We start from the raw sequence: 19,572 nt of genomic DNA, 5'->3' as shown, positions 1-19,572 counted from the left end.
TAAGGCTGTAATGGTCCACCAGTGCATCATAACATGCAGCTGAGTGACACGAAACATGATACACTTCGACCTGTAGTGATTAATATCTGTTCACACATAGTAAAAGTTATCTCCAAATCTCCTGGTCGACATGCTCACTGGTAGTGACTGGTATTTATCTCATCAGGTCTAATGCATTATCTCCGCATGTCCTTGAGATGTCTTACACCAACACAGACACTTGATTATCATATTAAGTTACTGTAAACAGCTTTATTTCTGCGCCGTTAAAATATTGCGAATACCACACCAAAGACAATACTGCGACGAGATATTTTTGCGAGTTGCCGTTTTGAGATGACACCTCGATTACCAAACAATAGACAGCTTCTCTCCGAAGCTAGTTAATCTGAGTTGGCCGGAAAGTTGACCAGTGTCATGAAACAGATTCACACAAGATGGCTTGTTTCCTGTGTGGACAAAATTGCAAAGGACACTGACGCAATCAAGTGAGGTTGGAAGAAGGCAGGATTACTGTGAGGCAACAGTGACACTAATTGGTCTGTTTACACTGTCATTTGTGATGTATTGTGTGACCATTCTGCATTCATTTGTGTTTTTAACTTATTGAGTAACTTGTGGTTCTGGTTGATGATTTCAACATTTGATGACGTGTTGCAATGAATAAAGTATGTATGTATTATTTATACTTATTTTTGCGTTTTTAATTTTTTTTGCGATTGAGTCTCGTTTGCAAAACTCGCAATAATAAAACGGTCGCAAAAAAATCCCTGTTCACAGTATCACATGAACTCAGTGAAAAAGCTGTTTTTTCCTTGAAAGGCTAGAACAATTTATATTATACCTCCATGTCAGAATGATGAGATCTGATTGGTTCATGTGAACTTCATAAAATTCGATGTATCCTGTCATGGAGGGTAATAAATTTCTCAGCGGGAGAATAAATCCCTTATACCCAGCTTCGAAGCAAGAAGCCGCATGCTTTTTCCAAGTCCATGAAAGTCCCGTGACATACCATAAGTTAACTTCAGCTCAATTGAAACAGCTGTTTTCTATCAATTTTGAATTTGTTTTAATTCTTTTACAATGTCATATTAAAATAAGTCGGAAAGATAAATTCATTGTAGTTGTATCATGAGAGCTACACAAGGTAATATGCATTCCGCGTTAGGTTTTATACCGTGAACTGGCGGCGAGTGGTACAAGACCTAACACAGGACGCATGAAACCTCATGTAGCCCTCATGAAAGTGCTACAACTTATAATATTCCTGTTTAAACTTCTTTTTTTTATCAATGTGCTAACAGGATCTGGGGAGTGAAAACATATAAAAATTGTCATGGTCAAATTGAGCATTATTTCTTTACAATTCACAACCATGTTACACATACTGTACTGTACACCACCATGTTACACATACTGTACTGTACACCACAATGTTACATATACTGTACAGTACACCACCATGTTACACATACTGTACAGTACACACCATGTTATACATACTGTACTGTACACCACAATGTTACATATACTGTACACCACCATGTTATACATACTGTATAGTACACCACCATGTTATACATACTGTACTGTACACCCCCATGTTAGACATACAGTACAGTACACACCATGTTATACATACTGTACTGTACACACCATGTTATACATACTGTATAGTACACCACCATGTTATACATACTGTACTGTACACCCCCATGTTAGACATACAGTACAGTACACACCATGTTATACATACTGTACTGTACACATCATGTTATACTGTACACCACCATGTTACACATACTGTAAAGTACACCACCATGTTACACATACTGTACTGTACACCACCATGTTACACATACTGTACTGTACACCACCATGTTATACATACTGTACTGTACACCACAATGTTACATATACTGTACAGTACACCACCATGTTATACATACTGTATAGTACACCACCATGTTACACACACTGTACAGAACACCCCCATGTTAGACATACAGTACTGTACATCACCATGTTATACTGTACACCACCATGTTACACATACTGTAAAGTACACCACCATGTTACACATACTGTACTGTACACCACCATGTTACACATACTGTACTGTACACCACCATGTTACACATACTGTACTGTACACCACCATGTTACACATACTGTACTGTACACCACAATGTTACATATACTGTACAGTACACCACCATGTTACACATACTGTACAGTACACACCATGTTATACATACTGTACTGTACACCACAATGTTACATATACTGTACAGTACACCACCATGTTACACATACTGTACAGTACACACCATGTTATACATACTGTACTGTACACCACAATGTTACATATACTGTACACCACCATGTTATACATACTGTATAGTACACCACCATGTTATACATACTGTACTGTACACCACCATGTTACATATACTGTACACCACCATGTTATACATACTGTATAGTACACCACCATGTTACACATACTGTACTGTACACCACCATGTTATACATACTGTACTGTACACCACAATGTTACATATACTGTACAGTACACCACCATGTTATACATACTGTATAGTACACCACCATGTTACACACACTGTACAGAACACCCCCATGTTAGACATACAGTACAGTACACACCATGTTACACATACTGTACTGTACATCACCATGTTATACTGTACACCACCATGTTACACATACTGTAAAGTACACCACCATGTTACACATACTGTACTGTACACCACCATGTTACACATACTGTACTGTACACCACAATGTTACATATACTGTACAGTACACCACCATGTTACACATACTGTACAGTACACACCATGTTATACATACTGTACTGTACACCACAATGTTACATAGACTGTACAGTACACCACCATGTTACACATACTGTATAGTACACCACCATGTTATTACTTCTGTACTGTACACCACAATGTTACATATACTGTACAGTACACCACCATGTTATACATACTGTATAGTACACCACCATGTTACACACACTGTACAGAACACCCCCATGTTAGACATACAGTACAGTACACACCATGTTATACATACTGTACTGTACATCACCATGTTATACTGTACACCACCATGTTACACATACTGTAAAGTACACCACCATGTTACACATACTGTACAGTACATCACCATGTTACACTGTACTGTACTGTACACCACCATGTTACACATACTGTATAGTACACCACCATGTTACACATACTGTACTGTACACCACCATGTTATACATACTGTACTGTACACCACAATGTTACATATACTGTACAGTACACCACCATGTTATACATACTGTATAGTACACCACCATGTTATACATACTGTACACCACCATGTTATACATACTGTACTGTACACCACAATGTTACATATACTGTACAGTACACCACCATGTTATACATACTGTATAGTACACCACCATGTTACACACACTGTACAGAACACCCCCATGTTAGACATACAGTACAGTACACACCATGTTACACATACTGTACTGTACATCACCATGTTATACTGTACACCACCATGTTACACATACTGTAAAGTACACCACCATGTTACACATACTGTACAGTACATCACCATGTTACACTGTACTGTACTGTACATCACAATGTTACACATACTGTACAGTACATCACCATGTTACACTGTACTGTACTGTACATCACAATGTTACACATACTGTACTGTACACCACAATGTTACATATACTGTACAGTACACCACCATGTTATACATACTGTATAGTACACCACCATGTTATACATACTGTACACCACCATGTTATACATACTGTACACCACCATGTTATACATACTGTACTGTACACCACAATGTTACATATACTGTACAGTACACCACCATGTTATACATACTGTATAGTACACCACCATGTTACACACACTGTACAGAACACCCCCATGTTAGACATACAGTACAGTACACACCATGTTACACATACTGTACTGTACATCACCATGTTATACTGTACACCACCATGTTACACATACTGTAAAGTACACCACCATGTTACACATACTGTACAGTACATCACCATGTTACACTGTACTGTACTGTACATCACAATGTTACACATACTGTACAGTACATCACCATGTTACACTGTACTGTACTGTACATCACAATGTTACACATACTGTAATGTACACAACCATGTTACACTGAACTGTACTGTACACCACCATTATACACATACAGTACAGAACACCACCATGTTACACACACTGTACAACCCCATGTTACACACACTGTACAGTGCATATGATCATCAATCAGCAAACTAACTTACTATGGTGAACAAGTTGCTCAATTTCCTGCAAGTCGCCATCCATGGCTGCCTGAATGACAGGAGGTAGTCTGACGAAGTTCATACTGTCCTCTACACTCATGGTAGACGCCAGCCGTGTGAAACTGTCCATACTCATCCATTTCCACTGAAACTTGTCGGGGGTATCTACAAATGGGGTCATGGGGCTCAGCCCTCTCGCCGTCAACTGTAACGTATTTTGAGAGTTCTTCTCATGCGAGCGCGATTGTAATATCCGATAGTACTTCTGCATGTGCAACAACGCCAAGTTAAGTGTGTCCCGTAATTCTGCACACTCGCCATCTTCGTTTAGTTTGAGCAAAAACTCATGAATAAAGGCTGCTGCCTTTTGGAAATCTGAAACAAAGTTAATAAATGATTATATTTTTTGTTACATATACAGGCTTACAGACAGTGGTCAAACTACAGGGGTCCTGGAGTCCTTGATGTCATGTATGGTCTTTGAATATTAAGGACCCCTAAATATCCAACATTAAACATAAGGGTTATGACAGTATTCAAGCTCAATTTACAAATTTCATCTCCCACACCCTCCCAATATTATTGAGAGCAATCCTTTCAAATATTTATCAATATTCTAGCTACCTCTAAAAATCTATTATAAAAAAAAAAAAAAAAATTTATTTAGATTTGATGATTAAAGAAGGAAATTTTTTTGTATTCTAGGACAAGCACACTAGTGTCAAATGTCTATCCCTGATCAATTCAAAGCAGTACCTAATCGGTAGGTAAGGTCAGTACCCACCATTATGCCAGAAACAGTTAAAGAAATGTTTTCAATACTTCCAAATTGGATAAGGGAAGAGTTGTTATATGGCTGAAATAATGCTGATGCGATGTTAAATTTTAACTCACTCACGATAAGGGAAGGGGATTTGGATGAGGGCAGTGGTCAGGTGTAGTGTGATAGTTTATGATGTATGGTTGTTACTACCAGACATATGTTTGTCTTGCATAGATAGTAAAGTGTGTTTCAGGCAATGGTTTATGACTGGTCAAATGACATTTACATTGTTTATAGCCAAACAATAAACACCTCGGACCATTGTGCTAATTAATAATAGGTCCAACATTTGATAACAATTCTGTGTGATCATGGATCATCATTTTAAACCAACTAGTTCCTGAGAAATATATATGAAAATGCAGATGAGACTTGGGCAAGAAGTTAAATATAGCCTTTGCATATAAAGTTTCAGAGGAAGAAATATTCATAAATGTTCCTATACTTCATCTCAAAGCGAGATTCATACAGTTTGCACATCGGCTTTTCAATTCATACCTCAATGAACTGAAAGAAATACACAGTCAATCCTTAAATGAATATCTGACAATATCCTTAAATTAAAAAGTATTTCAAAAGAATCCCTGCATAAAACTGATTCAGGATATATTTATTTGCAATTTTCTTCGTGAAAACAATATCAACAGATTAAGTTGTAAAAGAGAATCGTACTGACAGACTACATGTCAGTATAACAAATTTGATGACATGTCAATCACTTTTACGGTTTAAATTGTCGACTAATAACAACATTTCACAACCCAATCAGGGCCTCTTCCGATATACACGATATAGTAACCAGGGAAACGCGCGCGTCTTCCGACTACCAATAATACTTGAATTAACAGCTCGAAAACAACTTGGTGTCTAACGACTCATTTTGCTTTGATTGCAGTGACACTAATTAGTTAATCAGATGCATGTCATCGATGGACAATCAGTGATTTGGGGAAATATGACAAGCAACGACTCGTTTACCCTCCACATGGCCGCATTTTGAAACATGAATCTGGGGATATATAGACCCTCAAGCCCTACACAACTCCCTAAAATAATTCAGTGCGATATTTGATAACATGCACTAAAGACCTTAGGTCATCAGTTCACACATCATGATTTAATTGTTCAAGTATTTTGCAGGGAAACGATGTAAACAAACCCCTATCACTCACCTTTCCGTTTTATCACCATCCTCGTTCACATGTCTCCGCTTAGGGCGAAATAATTCTAAAGGCAAAACGAACCCCATTTCTTTCTACATGTTCTCAAATATCCAATAATAGCATACTGTCCTCTAATTTGTTGCATCCCCGAACCATAACTCATGTTGTCATCTAAATTTTAACTATGAACTTGGCGGCCATTATTACCCACAGTTCCATTATTGACAATCATATATATACTATTTGCCCGCCCGCTACCTTTATCAGCACAACAGGTGCCCTTGATTTTAGATACACAGTATATTTCTATTCCAAATCAACTTATTTTTAGAATGACGAATATCCATTTTTAATTTCGTCAAAATAGTAATTTAAATGTCACTTTAGTCGAATATATTTATCAAAACTTAAAATCCATATTTGAAACAAGCCGGTCGAAGTGATGAGATACGATTGTGATTTAATTAAGGAAACTAATCAGTGGCTTGTTTTCCGAGCTGAATATGTAGTACGAAACAAAGGCACACGGGCAGTCTATTAGATCATCATCATCACAACGCGATGTGATTACGTAACAGCGATGTCAGTTAATCAATATGTGTCGCCTCTGGTGTTACACACGAATTGCCATTTATTGGACGCGTGCTTGGCGGGAATGTATCCCATAGTTATCTGAGGCGCTTCAGAAGCAGTTGATAACATGACTTATATTTGAAAAAATAGAAAAAAGTATTCTATAGGTTTATGAATATAAAATTACTTGTGAATCCGAAATAATTTATGTTACAATATTGATTTGTGTCATAAATAGACTTGGTAGATACATTTATATGAACATGTTCATTCGCTGATATAATGTTTTTGTTCGTGTTGGTAATGAAAAATGTAACCTAACATATTTCATTGATATTTTGTAAATATATTTCCGATATTTCATACATATAGCTGTTAGTTTCTACATGAAAAGTATAAATAAGGACCTTTTTCATACCGATGTTTATATTTACCTGCATCAAAGACTTGACTTTATTCGAATTGACTATGTCGTTGTGTGAAAAAAAAGACAATACGTGTAAACACGTGACGCTGCTTTCGACACACATTCTCTTCAATTTATCCATTTTTCATTTTGCAAACAATTGTTATTACTGTAGCTCATACAAAAACGGTTGAAGACATATCCACACCCTATTCATAAAGTACAGTATGCAACAGGTTTTCACTTTTCCTCCAAAATTCAAAATCGTATTTCTTAGATCTTCTTCATTCATATAAATGACAATGTCTGTTCTTGATAATATTATTATGTCTTTGATATAACATAATGCCTACTTACACATATGCCATTGCAATTACTTTTGTTTTGCTGTTATATATAAATTCATGTTTTGTTGTCTTCTTCTATTGCACTTGTTGACATTCGATCCATTAGAATAGTTGTGATCCCGGTACTATTTGGTAAAAAGTTATTGTTATTTGTTTATTGGCGCCTGAAAATTAATGTATGACACCAGTTTTTAATTTTAATGCAATTTCAAAGTATAAATGTACTTATTTTGATTTTGGTACTTATAAATAACCTGCTGAAACCAAATATGTATACGGGCTTTGTAACTGCGAAGAAAATAGTTCCTGGACTATTCACTGTTGATACGGAAATAAAATTCATACGCCCTTCGTAACGGCCGCCATCTTTCTTTGATAATTTTGACATAGGGGCTGACTTCAGAAATCTGTCATCATCGGGACTTCCAAGGGATAAATACATCTAAAATTCCAACACATCGATAGGTGAAGTCTTTGTGATGGCAGATACAGACAAATTAAATATCGATAGCATCATAGCACGGCTTTTAGAAGGTGAGTAATACCGCGTAAACCGCGACAGAAATGGGATGATACTCAACATAATAAGATACAAAGAATATATAGAGGACGGACAAACTCTTTCTATTAATATGTGTAGCAAAGTAGTAACATTTCCTGTCATTGAGCTTTGACAAAAGTGATACAGTTATATGTTACTCTGCACGTTTTTATATCAATGTTATGCTGAAATGGCTTTGTTGATTGTTTACATTTGAACCATTTTGGAGACGTCTGACAGATAAACGTTCTCTTTATTTGACATTTATGCTTGCCCGAAGAAGGTTTTGGGGATAAGCAACTACATGACGATGATGACTACAACGTTTTTATATTCGTGTAAGAATCCTAGGTGTTCTTTATACTTTATGCCCGATTCACGAGAAAGACGGTGGATTCAAAATCGTTCACGAGTGTAGGCTAATATTCCGCCCCAAGTAAATGCAGTCACGGTGGAAGGCCTAGTTCTATTGTTATTTCAGCTATTACTATATGTGATATTCAAAATGTATCATTGTACTACATGGCATGAAGCTTGACAAATATAGAAGATTAGACTCGCCATGTTAGGAGTGACTAGTAAATTGTAATGGTAAACCTTAGGCCCACATTCTCCTACAATGGCATATTTAGTAAATTTGCCTTGGTCCCATGTTCTACACAGTGGGGATTTAGGGTTAATATTGGTCACCAGCAACCTATGCTGTTTGCAAGAAGCCGACTTGATGGATCTGGTGGACAGACTTTGTGACTTGTTTAAATGCATGTCACCGTACCATCAATGGTGTAGATGCTTACTCATTCTACCAGTAACAGGATGGTCTGGTCCAGAATCGATTGTTTACAGTCCGCTGTCATAAAGGCATGTCATAAACTAACAGCTATGTAGCTTTTGGTATCAATGCACTGTCATAAGATGTAATTGTCCAGGGTTTAAGATCAGTTCATTTTCTAAGATGTGGACTTATTTTTACCCCAAATGTATTAAAGATAACAGTGACTGATGCTCCAGTATTAGACTTTCCTACCCTGTTACTGATTGAAGAAGGGCTGTGATGATACTAAGTCTGGTATGATACATACATGATTGATCACAACAGTGTGTGTGGAAGTCATGATCAAAGTCAGTGGTGCAGATGCTGTAATGCCTTGATATGTACAGTAATATCATATGCTAACAAATATGTAAAGCCAGTAATTGAAACTAACATAGGCAGTTAGGCGGAGACGGGTAATTCAGTAAGGATCAAGGGTTTGGAAATATCAAATAAGAACCATACATTTTGGGCATCTAGTGCTACCTGCCTGGTGCCACATCAAGACTTCATACAAAATGTACCATACATTGCAGCGTTAGAAATAGGCACTCGTCCTATAGCCATTGCCAAACTGACCAATAGTTAAGGTATCACAGTGGTAGAAACTAACATTTTAGTCTACAAGTCCTTATAATGATAAGATATAGCAAAACCCCTAAAAATGGTAAATTTCTAATAGTCCTCAGGAGAAAAGTACCTTATTTATTGGGAAGTTTGGCAAGGACTACAGGACTAGTGCCAATTTCTAATGCTGTATCATAAGGACTAGTAGAAATTGCCCTCTTTAAGGGTTTTGCTATGTGTTATTATAAGGACTAATGGACTAAAACTGTTAAACGCTGCATTGTGCAACATGCTACAAGGTTCTTCTCTGATTAATCCAATTGTCCTGAAATGTGATTGAAATCAGATCAAGGAAGTAAACAATACACTACCATGTGTTTCATTGGTCATACTCATAGACTTGATATTTACAATTTTTCAAAGCTATGTTTACTGTTTGTTATAATTATATTTTGTCAACATTAACTAAAGGATTAGATTTTTAAAGCACACTGATTTCTCAAGTTTGGAATTGATTTTCCACACTCTTGATGACTCTGCACATTTCCTTATGGACTTTTTTGCCAATAAATGGAAACCCTGTAGATCATTTTGGCATTGCGGAAAATAGGAACTTAGTTCCTATCCCTGAAAGCCTAATGTCAGATTGATGCATGTATCGAAACTTGAATAGGTGAATTGTCCAACCCCTATATGATCACACTTATTAATAATGGTGGTTATGGAGAACATATTCCTAGTGGTGAACAATTATCTTAAGCATTGGACGATCAGCCACTATTCATCATGATGCCGAAATGTAGCTGTTGTTGCTGACCGCAGCATGTACCATACTGAACAATATTTAATCGCTGGAACATATTTAATATATGAATGCTCTTTGCTAATTTTGTTTTGTCTACATCCTGTCAAAATACGGAAGTTCTACTTCTCATGCTCTCGTCAGAAAACCTGGTCATGGCTTTTCCAGGTTCCTAATCTCTGAGAGTTCAATGAGAAAGGAAGTTAAACAATCACTTGCTTATGACAACTGTAACTTTCTACTGCAGAACACATTAACCACTGAGCATGTTGAAGTAGTTGCGAGTTGTCTCGAGTGAATGAGTTAATCATTGTCTATCATTTATGACTGCATTGTTACATCACTAGGTGATACAGACTTCATCTAACCTTACTCAGTGATGACACTAATGGCTCTTGATTTATACACTCTATTAGTCAAGGAATGCTCAAGCAAATCTTTTCAGTAATTAATGTCCTTTAATTAATAACCTTTGTGTCTACTTGAGAAAAGTTCAGTCATGATGTTTACAAGCCATAGTGACATACATTAGGTATTGAGAGCATGATAAGTCACACAAACCAATCCTTTGTGCTGTATGGGCGTACCTCTTGGAATACTTGAAATTTTTACATAAAGGGTCCATGTCAGAAAATTTCTAGAGTGAACCCTGATACAGTACCGGTATGTTTCATTCTGTAAAAATATGCATTGTTTAGGGATTGGGTTTATAGCATCTTCAGAAACAGACTGATCGTCATTTTAGATTTATGTTTGGATTTATTTTGAACTTGTATTGATGAATTTGATATTTTTAAATAACATCGTTTGACATTAAGAAAAAAGATTTTGAAAGAAAAAGATTTTCTAATCTGTTGTATTAGAATTTGCAAACTTACCTGAAATAATCTATTCCAGTGCATATTGTATGACATCTTGAATTATGCATTGTGACTGAACGTGCTTATGTGACAAGGTGACAGTGTATTGTTTTCACATAATTTTTCTCACTGTCATTCCTTCTTCGGGAATGGAAGCAGCCTTTTGATCAACCCATGTAGTCAGGGATGACATAGCCTTGTGTTGAAAAGGTTAGCTCATCGTGCCAAAAGCCCGGCTTTGATTCCCTACTTAGTGCAATGTGTGAAGCCCATTTCTTAGTGTCCCCTGCTGTGATGTGGCAGGAAGAGTGCTCCAAAGGCTTTCACATTAAGGTTGTTCCAGATTCTGCTGAGAAATTCCAACAATTGTTATCTGTGACGTTGAGCATGTTATTTTCTGTGAATTGCTAGCTTAAATTTTGTTTGTTCAACTTTGCAGTTAGAGGATCAAGACCTGGCAAAAATGTCCAGTTGACAGAATCTGAAATCCGAGGTCTCTGCTTAAAGTCAAGAGAGATATTTTTAAGTCAGCCCATCCTTCTGGAACTTGAAGCTCCCTTGAAAATATGTGGTAAGTGAATAGTTTGGTGCATTGGTTAAAAACGCAACAAGACATATACCATATTTGACGAAATAAGCGCCCAGGGCGCTCTCAAAATTAGAAATAGGGGCTCTTATTAGAATATTATTTTGGTGGAAAAAACAGAGTTAAAAGATAAATTTCGTGGTTTATGCTGACAGTCTGAACTGTTTATATACGACAGATATATTTTTCGAGAATTTAATTGCCCATAATTAAGGGTGCATATAACACACGAGGGCGTATTATACACGAATAAATAAGTCTTGTATACATTGATCAATCGAAAGGGATGCTAATTGGGATTGTTCACTTGTCATATATTAGCAAATATCGCCTTGGACGCTTATTAGAGCGGGGTGCTTATTACGTCGAATACGGTACTCAAAATTACAAGTGACTTTGCTTATATTTTTCATGATCTGTATTGGTAAGCAGTTATTGTAGTGATTGTTCACAAAAAAAATTCAATCCAAAGTATGTATTATATTTTTCAATCAGAAGCTCATGAAGTTGTGTTAATGTTTCAGGTGATATTCACGGTCAGTACTACGACCTTTTGCGTCTATTCGAGTATGGGGGTTTCCCACCCGAGAGCAACTACCTGTTTCTTGGGGACTATGTGGATCGAGGGAAGCAATCTCTAGAAACGATATGTCTGTTGCTGGCATACAAGATCAAGTACCCAGAGAACTTTTTCCTTCTTCGGGGAAACCATGAGTGTGCAAGCATTAACAGAATATATGGATTCTATGACGAGTGTAAGTTTTGTATGAATATTCAAGCCCCTTTTTGGAAGTTCTCATTATGAAGTTCTGTAATACCTATTGCTTCTTGTTAACTTAAAAAACTCCATACACATTTCTTCATTGCTTTTTGCATTATCTTTTAAGACAGAGTATCATAACTACTCACATTTTTTCAGGCAAGCGGCGATACAACATCAAACTGTGGAAGACATTTACAGACTGTTTCAACTGTTTACCAATAGCTGCAATCATTGACGAGAAGATTTTCTGTTGTCATGGAGGTATGTGGCATGTCAACATATTATCATACACTGTATAATCAGAAATATTACGAAGAAAAGGGCATTGTTTGTCTTATCTTGCCACATCATTTTTTAACATCCAGCATTAATTTATTGTTAACTGTTTTTATTGTAATTTCCAGTGATAAGAATTATAAATGTTGCTTCTGGTGAAGGTGTTTTGCTTATTTCAGAATAATATTTGTAGTTTGTGCATGTGTTAGTCTGGTGTGTGTCCGTCTTGTCTGCATCTGTCTGCATGAAGGAATCCCTTCCAGGGGAAACTCCTGACCCTTTAATCTGAAGTACTGCAAGTTGCTCTGCAGTTGTCTCTGTCATGATCGTCTGGTGATGGCATCTGAAGCCTATATTCGCCCCCATTATAACCAACACAATGTTGTCAGATATGATCAAGGGGAGACAATTCTATGTGCAAACTGGAATGATGGAAGAAGTACTGAAAAGGTGATGTGTCATTTAGCAAGTATGTCAACAATCGAATGATGACATTCTTGTTTCATTTATATTTCAGGCTTGAGTCCAGACCTTCAGTCTATGGAACAGATCCGACGAATCATGCGACCAACAGACGTCCCTGACCAAGGTTTACTGTGTGACTTGCTGTGGTCAGATCCAGACAAGGAAACAATGGGATGGGGAGAGAATGACCGAGGCGTGTCATTTACATTTGGAGCAGAAGTCGTTGCAAAATTCTTGCACAAACACGACTTGGACCTTATATGCAGGGCTCATCAAGTATGTTCAAACCTCACATTAAAAATGTTAGATAATCTCTTGACCTGCCTATATGAGGTATGGGGTTGACAATTGTCGAGAATATTGTGATGCTGGGCTTACGCAGCCTCCTTGTAAGGCCTAATGCTCCCTCACAGTGGAAAGTCCATCAAATATGATTTTGATTTTTAGATGAACATTTCGACATCACAAGTCCTGCCTTTTTTTCCTGTATTAGACCTTGGAGTAGTATCCCTGAATATCTAAGTGGGAAGGGGTATTGTTTTGGATGTCATCCATTCATATTTCTGCCCACCTGGAACATCGATAATACAATTGAAAGTTGTAGGAATAAATTGTTATCTTACCACTGATTTTGCCCGATACAATGGCATAACAACATTTTGTTATTTGATTGAACTTTCGATTGTATATTCTTCTGTCATTCCCAGATTTGAGAGTATCTTTAGGACATTGTGAATGGTACTCCATCCATGTCCTAGAAAATGAATATGAAACCGTGTCACCAATCATCTGTAAACATCTCGTCAGAATACAAAATGTGATACACAGCTTTTGGAAAGACTTTGCAATACAAAGTGTACTTAATACATGGATGTTGACGTCCACAACAATCTTGAGTTTCTTGACCTAGCTAGTATGTTGAGTCAGTTTAGCTCCAGTACTAAGGCGATATTCTCTTGCATACAGAAAGTATTCCTTTGTTTTGAAATGCCCGATTCTCATTTACCAGCCGGATTATGGAAAATTGATGTCCTGTTTGTTTTTGTAATATATGTCTGAGCTATGATTCAGTGATGACCGTTGTCTATTTCAGGTTGTAGAAGATGGGTATGAATTCTTTGCAAAGCGCCAGCTAGTGACACTGTTCTCTGCCCCTAACTACTGTGGAGAGTTTGATAATGCTGGTGCCATGATGAGTGTGGATGAGACCCTCATGTGCTCATTCCAGGTAAGACCCGTTGTTTTGTAGTGCATGATTTGGAAAAACTATTCTTACCACTGAACTTTCTGTGCTTCTAATAGTGACAATTATTTAGTAGAGTGTTAGTACCAAGTTTTATTGTTGGGGCAAAACTCTTTCTTGTATGTGAACATTTCAGAATTTTTCCTTGAGCTAATGCACAATAGAAATAATGTATAGAAATAGTATGTCTAGACATGGAAATTGCAATTCATCAACATTTTCAACAGTCCAAGATCTCAAATTCAGTGTGAGCTTTGTGTAAATTACATCGAGACCATCGTATGCTTCTTATTTTAGTCTTATAAAGGTTTCATTAAGAAGTTCTTTAGCTTAAATGACATTAATCTGACAGACATACAGCACTCTATTGAACATTAGATTATAGCCGTTCTTGACATCTCGCTTAACCGGTACAAGACTTGAGTCTTCTCACTAGGACAGTCTGAAATACATTGTAGTACAACTTTTAACAGTTTTGAAAATTAGAAAATCAAAACATCTTAGGTTCCTGTTTTTGTCACACATACACGTGCATGCACGTTGCTATATAAGTGCAATAATCTTGGACGCGACATTAACTCTTTCAACACCAGTCAACCAGAAGTGTTTACTGCTGGGACACCGAGTTCCCAGAGACTCTTGTGTGATAGATGAAGCCAACATTTATCAAAGAAAATATCTGCTTGTAAAATATATTTGCTACTACATGTTATACACCATTTGAAAGGTCTGATCCTATGGTTTATAAATATGAAAGTTATGTTTTTCACATTATTTAAAATAATGCATTTAGAACTTATTTAAGTTTGTTGTAAATAAAAAATGTAAGCTAACACGTTGTTAACGTCCAGATTAGGGACCAAGGAAGCAAAAACTTGACTATTTTCGGCAAATATAAGATTTCATAAAATCCACTTACCTATTTCTGTTTTATTTTCATTGTTTACGTGATTGAAAATCATTTTAAAAAGAATTATAAACAGTATCTATATCATCACCCATTTCCCGATAACAGCGGCTGTCCGCTCAGTAACATGAAGAAATACCCCCGTTTTCGAGGCTTCGTATGAAAAGCACGTTCGTCGAAGAATGGCATGTGACACACCGCTGGAAAGCTTATTCCTTCATCTACATGCTCGTAACGTCGCCTGGTTTTTTTCGTAGTTATAACAAGCGATTTCATTGGATTAAAATTGGTTTCTAATGACGCTTTCTTGCTGAAATCTGCAACACGTTTCGTGATTGGTCTATTTTGAGCACGTGACCTAAGGCAGCCAATCAAATTACAGCTGTGATACCAAGCTCGTGTTTGATAAATTTCACAAGTTGGCGAAAGATTTTTGTTAAATCGTGTTATTCTGAACGTTTTAAGCAGGAAATCACGATATATATTAAAAATATGGAACTTCGTGAATGTATCGTGCTAGGTTACGAGCTGTGACAAAGATTTTTCATGCATATATTTTTGCATTAAACATCGTGTTCGAGGCGACGAAAGCCGAGATGTCATTTGACTTACATTACACGCGATCGCACGAAAAGATGGAAATAATAACTTAGATGTAAGTTTGATTACTTTTAGATATATTTTTGTTGATTTCATTTATTACTTTGTATAATATATTTAAAGATTTGTTTAAAACGTCTTTATTTTGCTCTTTGACATGTTCGATGTGGACCCGTTGTCGAAATGTGTGTCCGAGAATTTTATTTTTAATAACATCGCGGGAAATAGTGAATAATTTTTTAATTTATCGATAAAAAATGATAAATTGAAATGGAATACGTATTTCAGACATTGTGAAATGTGATAGATTTAATAAATGAATGATATCACAGGTAGGTCCATAAAAATATATTCTGTTTTGACGTGACTACGGCTTGGCCGGATAACCGGCCTGCGGTGTCTGGGGACTCGATGCTTCTTGGCCGGATAACCGGCCTGCGGTGTTGAAAGAGTTAAACCCCAATTTCACCTCACCTCCTGTTTTTGTTTATAGAAGTAATATCAGTAAATAGAAACAGTTGCCCTTTTAAGTTTTCAAAACTCAATTAGAATAATTAGTAACTGTTTAAGAGGTGACAGCTTCCTCATAGAGAACTGTTTGTAGGTTGCTGCTTTGAACATTTTGAAAGTGCAGCCTCACCATAAGTTTGGATTATGAGATTTGAGTATGTGAGCAGTCAATGGTACTGTCACTACTGTGTATTGTCAATTGCATGAAAGGAACTGTAAGGTTATCTGACTTTTCCAGAGAGCATGATCTTCTATTACAATTTCCTACATTAATATTTGTACTGCTTATTTTTCCAGATACTTAAGCCTGCAGATAAGAAGAAATTCCCATACGGAGGATTAAATGCAGGTCGACCAGTCACACCTCCTCGGGGAGCCCCGAAAGCCAAAGGAAAGATGTAATCATGTCAATAATGGGATTAAAGTTTAAAAGTAAAAAACAAAACTGCAAAACAGACCTGGCAGAGACAGCTGATCTGTGCCCGACAGATGGCGGCCGACAATTCAGACACAGCAGCCTTGACATAGTGTACTAATGGACCTGCTCACTTTTACCTGTTAGCTGGCTTAGCTAGTGTGTGTTAACAGTTGTGTGATGATACACTGACTGATATCGGATGGAAGATAAGCACTGTGATGTAGCTACCAGGATGGTGGGGGATATTCTGCCCAGGCTGCTGTGGTTGAATCAACTTTGAGCGAGCAAGACCAGCTGCCACTTACTAAGGGAGCATCAAATGGGTTGGGTGGGCATTTTTTTAGTCTGTGAGTGGGATGGTCTTTGTAAATATTGATAAAATTTTGTTTCATGAAACAGTGTTGGTGTGCATGTTAATACCATGGACATGCATCCTCCCCTGCTTACCAGTGCTGTACAGTTCTGGCTTGTCACCACTCCTATGTCTAATGGCGGTCTGGGAACTTCACCAATCTGACAGACTGAACGACCTGCTGCCAGCAACCACCAGTCATGTCCTTAACTCTTTGTTCACTCACAATATGATGAAATACTTGATTATGTATGTATTTTATTTAGAGTGTATAGTCTAGCATTCCCGCAACAAAGTCACCAGCTGTACAGGACTTCATTTCACTTGACAATAAATTTTTAGTCGCTCCTGTTGTACAAATGGAACTTCTTATTTAAATAATTACTTATTGTCTGTCTGTGGTTGTTCTTCAGTCCTATTCCTTTGTGGTATCCTGGAGCAAGCCTGTGGTTCCTGTTTTACCTTCCTACTGTGTAATTTATCACAATGTATTCTGGCCACGGCCTGACAGGAATCCCCACAAACAAAAAATAATTGGTGATCTTTAAAATTTGGAGAATGCATCAGATAACACTTGACAGTCTTTGCGCTTTACTTTTCATTCTTTGACGGTGATTATGTGCTAATATTGGCTCGGAAATAGGAATGACAATTCACACATCAATCACTTCATGTATCGATTTTACAATTTGTTCGGTCAACTGTAATGTGCTTTCAAGTATATGTATCATACTTTCTTGTATAAATAGTTTCAAGAGAATATTTATGAAATTCCAATGATGCGATTTTCGAGTTCTGTTTGAACTGTATATGCTGAAAATGCTACAGGTTTCTGTGAATTGCTGTTCCAGTGAAGAGAGATTTTATCACTAGTCTCCGAAAATCATTTGTGCAGTTAGTGAAAAGAATTGTGTTGATCATTACCATTTTATTATGTCCATTTGTCTTCTTTTGTAGCTGAAATTCTCACACTGTAAAATAAATGAATGTAGTTTCGTAAAGACTTAGTTTGTTTTGTCAGTTTTCTTTTTTGAAATTGTGGCTCTTTCATCATATCATGCTTAAATACGAATGAAGTGGATTTTGTGCCTAAGCATTATTTCAGCCATATTATTCCAGCCTGAAGTGTTCAAGCCTTCAGCAATGTTAAAGCAGGATACTATACTAAACTTTTGATGGGATGGTCGGATAATCTCATTACATCTATTTCAATGTACATTTGACATCAGAGAATTTTGTGTATCATAAAATTGGGCACTGCTTTATGCTATATCTGAAGATGAGATATCAGATGGTATATATTGAGTTTGGGTTTACAGTTTATATTTGGTTTACTTTTATGAAACACTTCAAACCTAAGGACAGAATAGGACCTCATAACACTAATTAGCGTTTGTTGCAAGCTGACTGACATCTTACATGGTGTGAGATACAAACAAGACTTTGCCCTTACTCTTTGGGAAAACTGGGCACGTTCTTTTTCAAGTCATATCTAAGGAACTTATACATATTGCTAATAAAGTATAATAGATAAATTACCAAAATTTGTTACGAATATAATTTTACATAAACGGACCCAAAATGCAGGAAATGGTGTTTGAAGAGCATCTAATTGTTACTAATTTCTTGGCCCTCAAATTGGATTTGCTTATAGTTACAATTAGCCAAAACTGCGCCCCTGTTCTTCAAATATTACAGGTCGCCTAGACTACATGAGGAAGCTGTGAGAACTATTGAACCCTAGTGTTTATCATATTGCAATAAGTTACTCAAATGTCTTCAAGTGATTGAACGTGTGTGTGGACTTTCTGTGTAACCCAACCACCAGCCGTAGTTCCTGTAAGGAGGTACATACATAATGGGTTCAGTTCGCAGAAGTTTATCAATGCTTGCACAAGAAGACGACTTGTGCACAACACTTGCTGGACCTGCACATGGAACACTTTGTTGACTGATCCAGCAGTGCAAGCTATGTTCAGGTTTCCTTTACATGTGGTTGGTTGTTTTTTTTATTTACGCCGCACTCAGCAATATTCCAGCTGTATGACGGCGGTCTGTAAGTAATCGAGTCTGGACCAGACAATCCAGTGATTGTCATCATGAGCATCGACCCACGCAATTGAGATCCGATGACATGCATCAACCAAGTCAGCGAGCCCGACCACCCGATCCCGT

At 37.0% G+C, this 19,572-nt stretch overlaps 2 protein-coding genes across 3 annotated transcripts in view; one reads left to right on the top strand and one right to left on the bottom strand.

The window, feature by feature from the left end:
- The window catches only part of LOC139455869 (espin-like), a 56,165-nt gene extending 49,595 nt beyond the window's left edge, over positions 1-6,570 (bottom strand). For both annotated transcript variants that reach the window (XM_071237411.1, XM_071237413.1), the window contains exons 1-2: positions 6,377-6,570; positions 4,382-4,756 (exon numbers count right to left, since the gene is read on the bottom strand). In XM_071237411.1, the coding sequence (XP_071093512.1) occupies positions 4,382-4,756; positions 6,377-6,395 (394 nt within the window). In that variant the 5' untranslated portion in view covers positions 6,396-6,570. The remainder of the gene's footprint in view (positions 1-4,381; positions 4,757-6,376) is intronic.
- A 1,458-nt stretch (positions 6,571-8,028) lies between these two features.
- LOC139456547 (serine/threonine-protein phosphatase PP1-gamma catalytic subunit B) lies at positions 8,029-18,404 on the top strand. The gene is made up of 7 exons (XM_071238319.1): positions 8,029-8,227; positions 11,717-11,848; positions 12,388-12,618; positions 12,783-12,887; positions 13,420-13,643; positions 14,461-14,595; positions 16,925-18,404. Exons 1-7 carry the CDS (start codon positions 8,173-8,175, stop codon positions 17,027-17,029), a joined length of 987 nt encoding a protein of 328 aa, XP_071094420.1. The 5' UTR covers positions 8,029-8,172; the 3' UTR covers positions 17,030-18,404.
- The last annotated feature ends 1,168 nt before the right edge of the window (positions 18,405-19,572 follow it).

Source organism: Haliotis cracherodii, unplaced genomic scaffold (genome assembly GCF_022045235.1).
Source record: "Haliotis cracherodii isolate W230 unplaced genomic scaffold, xgHalCrac1.p SCAF_11, whole genome shotgun sequence".
Classification (NCBI taxonomy): domain Eukaryota; kingdom Metazoa; phylum Mollusca; class Gastropoda; order Lepetellida; family Haliotidae; genus Haliotis; species Haliotis cracherodii.
The sequence above is the reverse complement of the archived record's forward strand: the minus strand, read 5'-3'. Positions and strand labels throughout refer to the sequence as shown.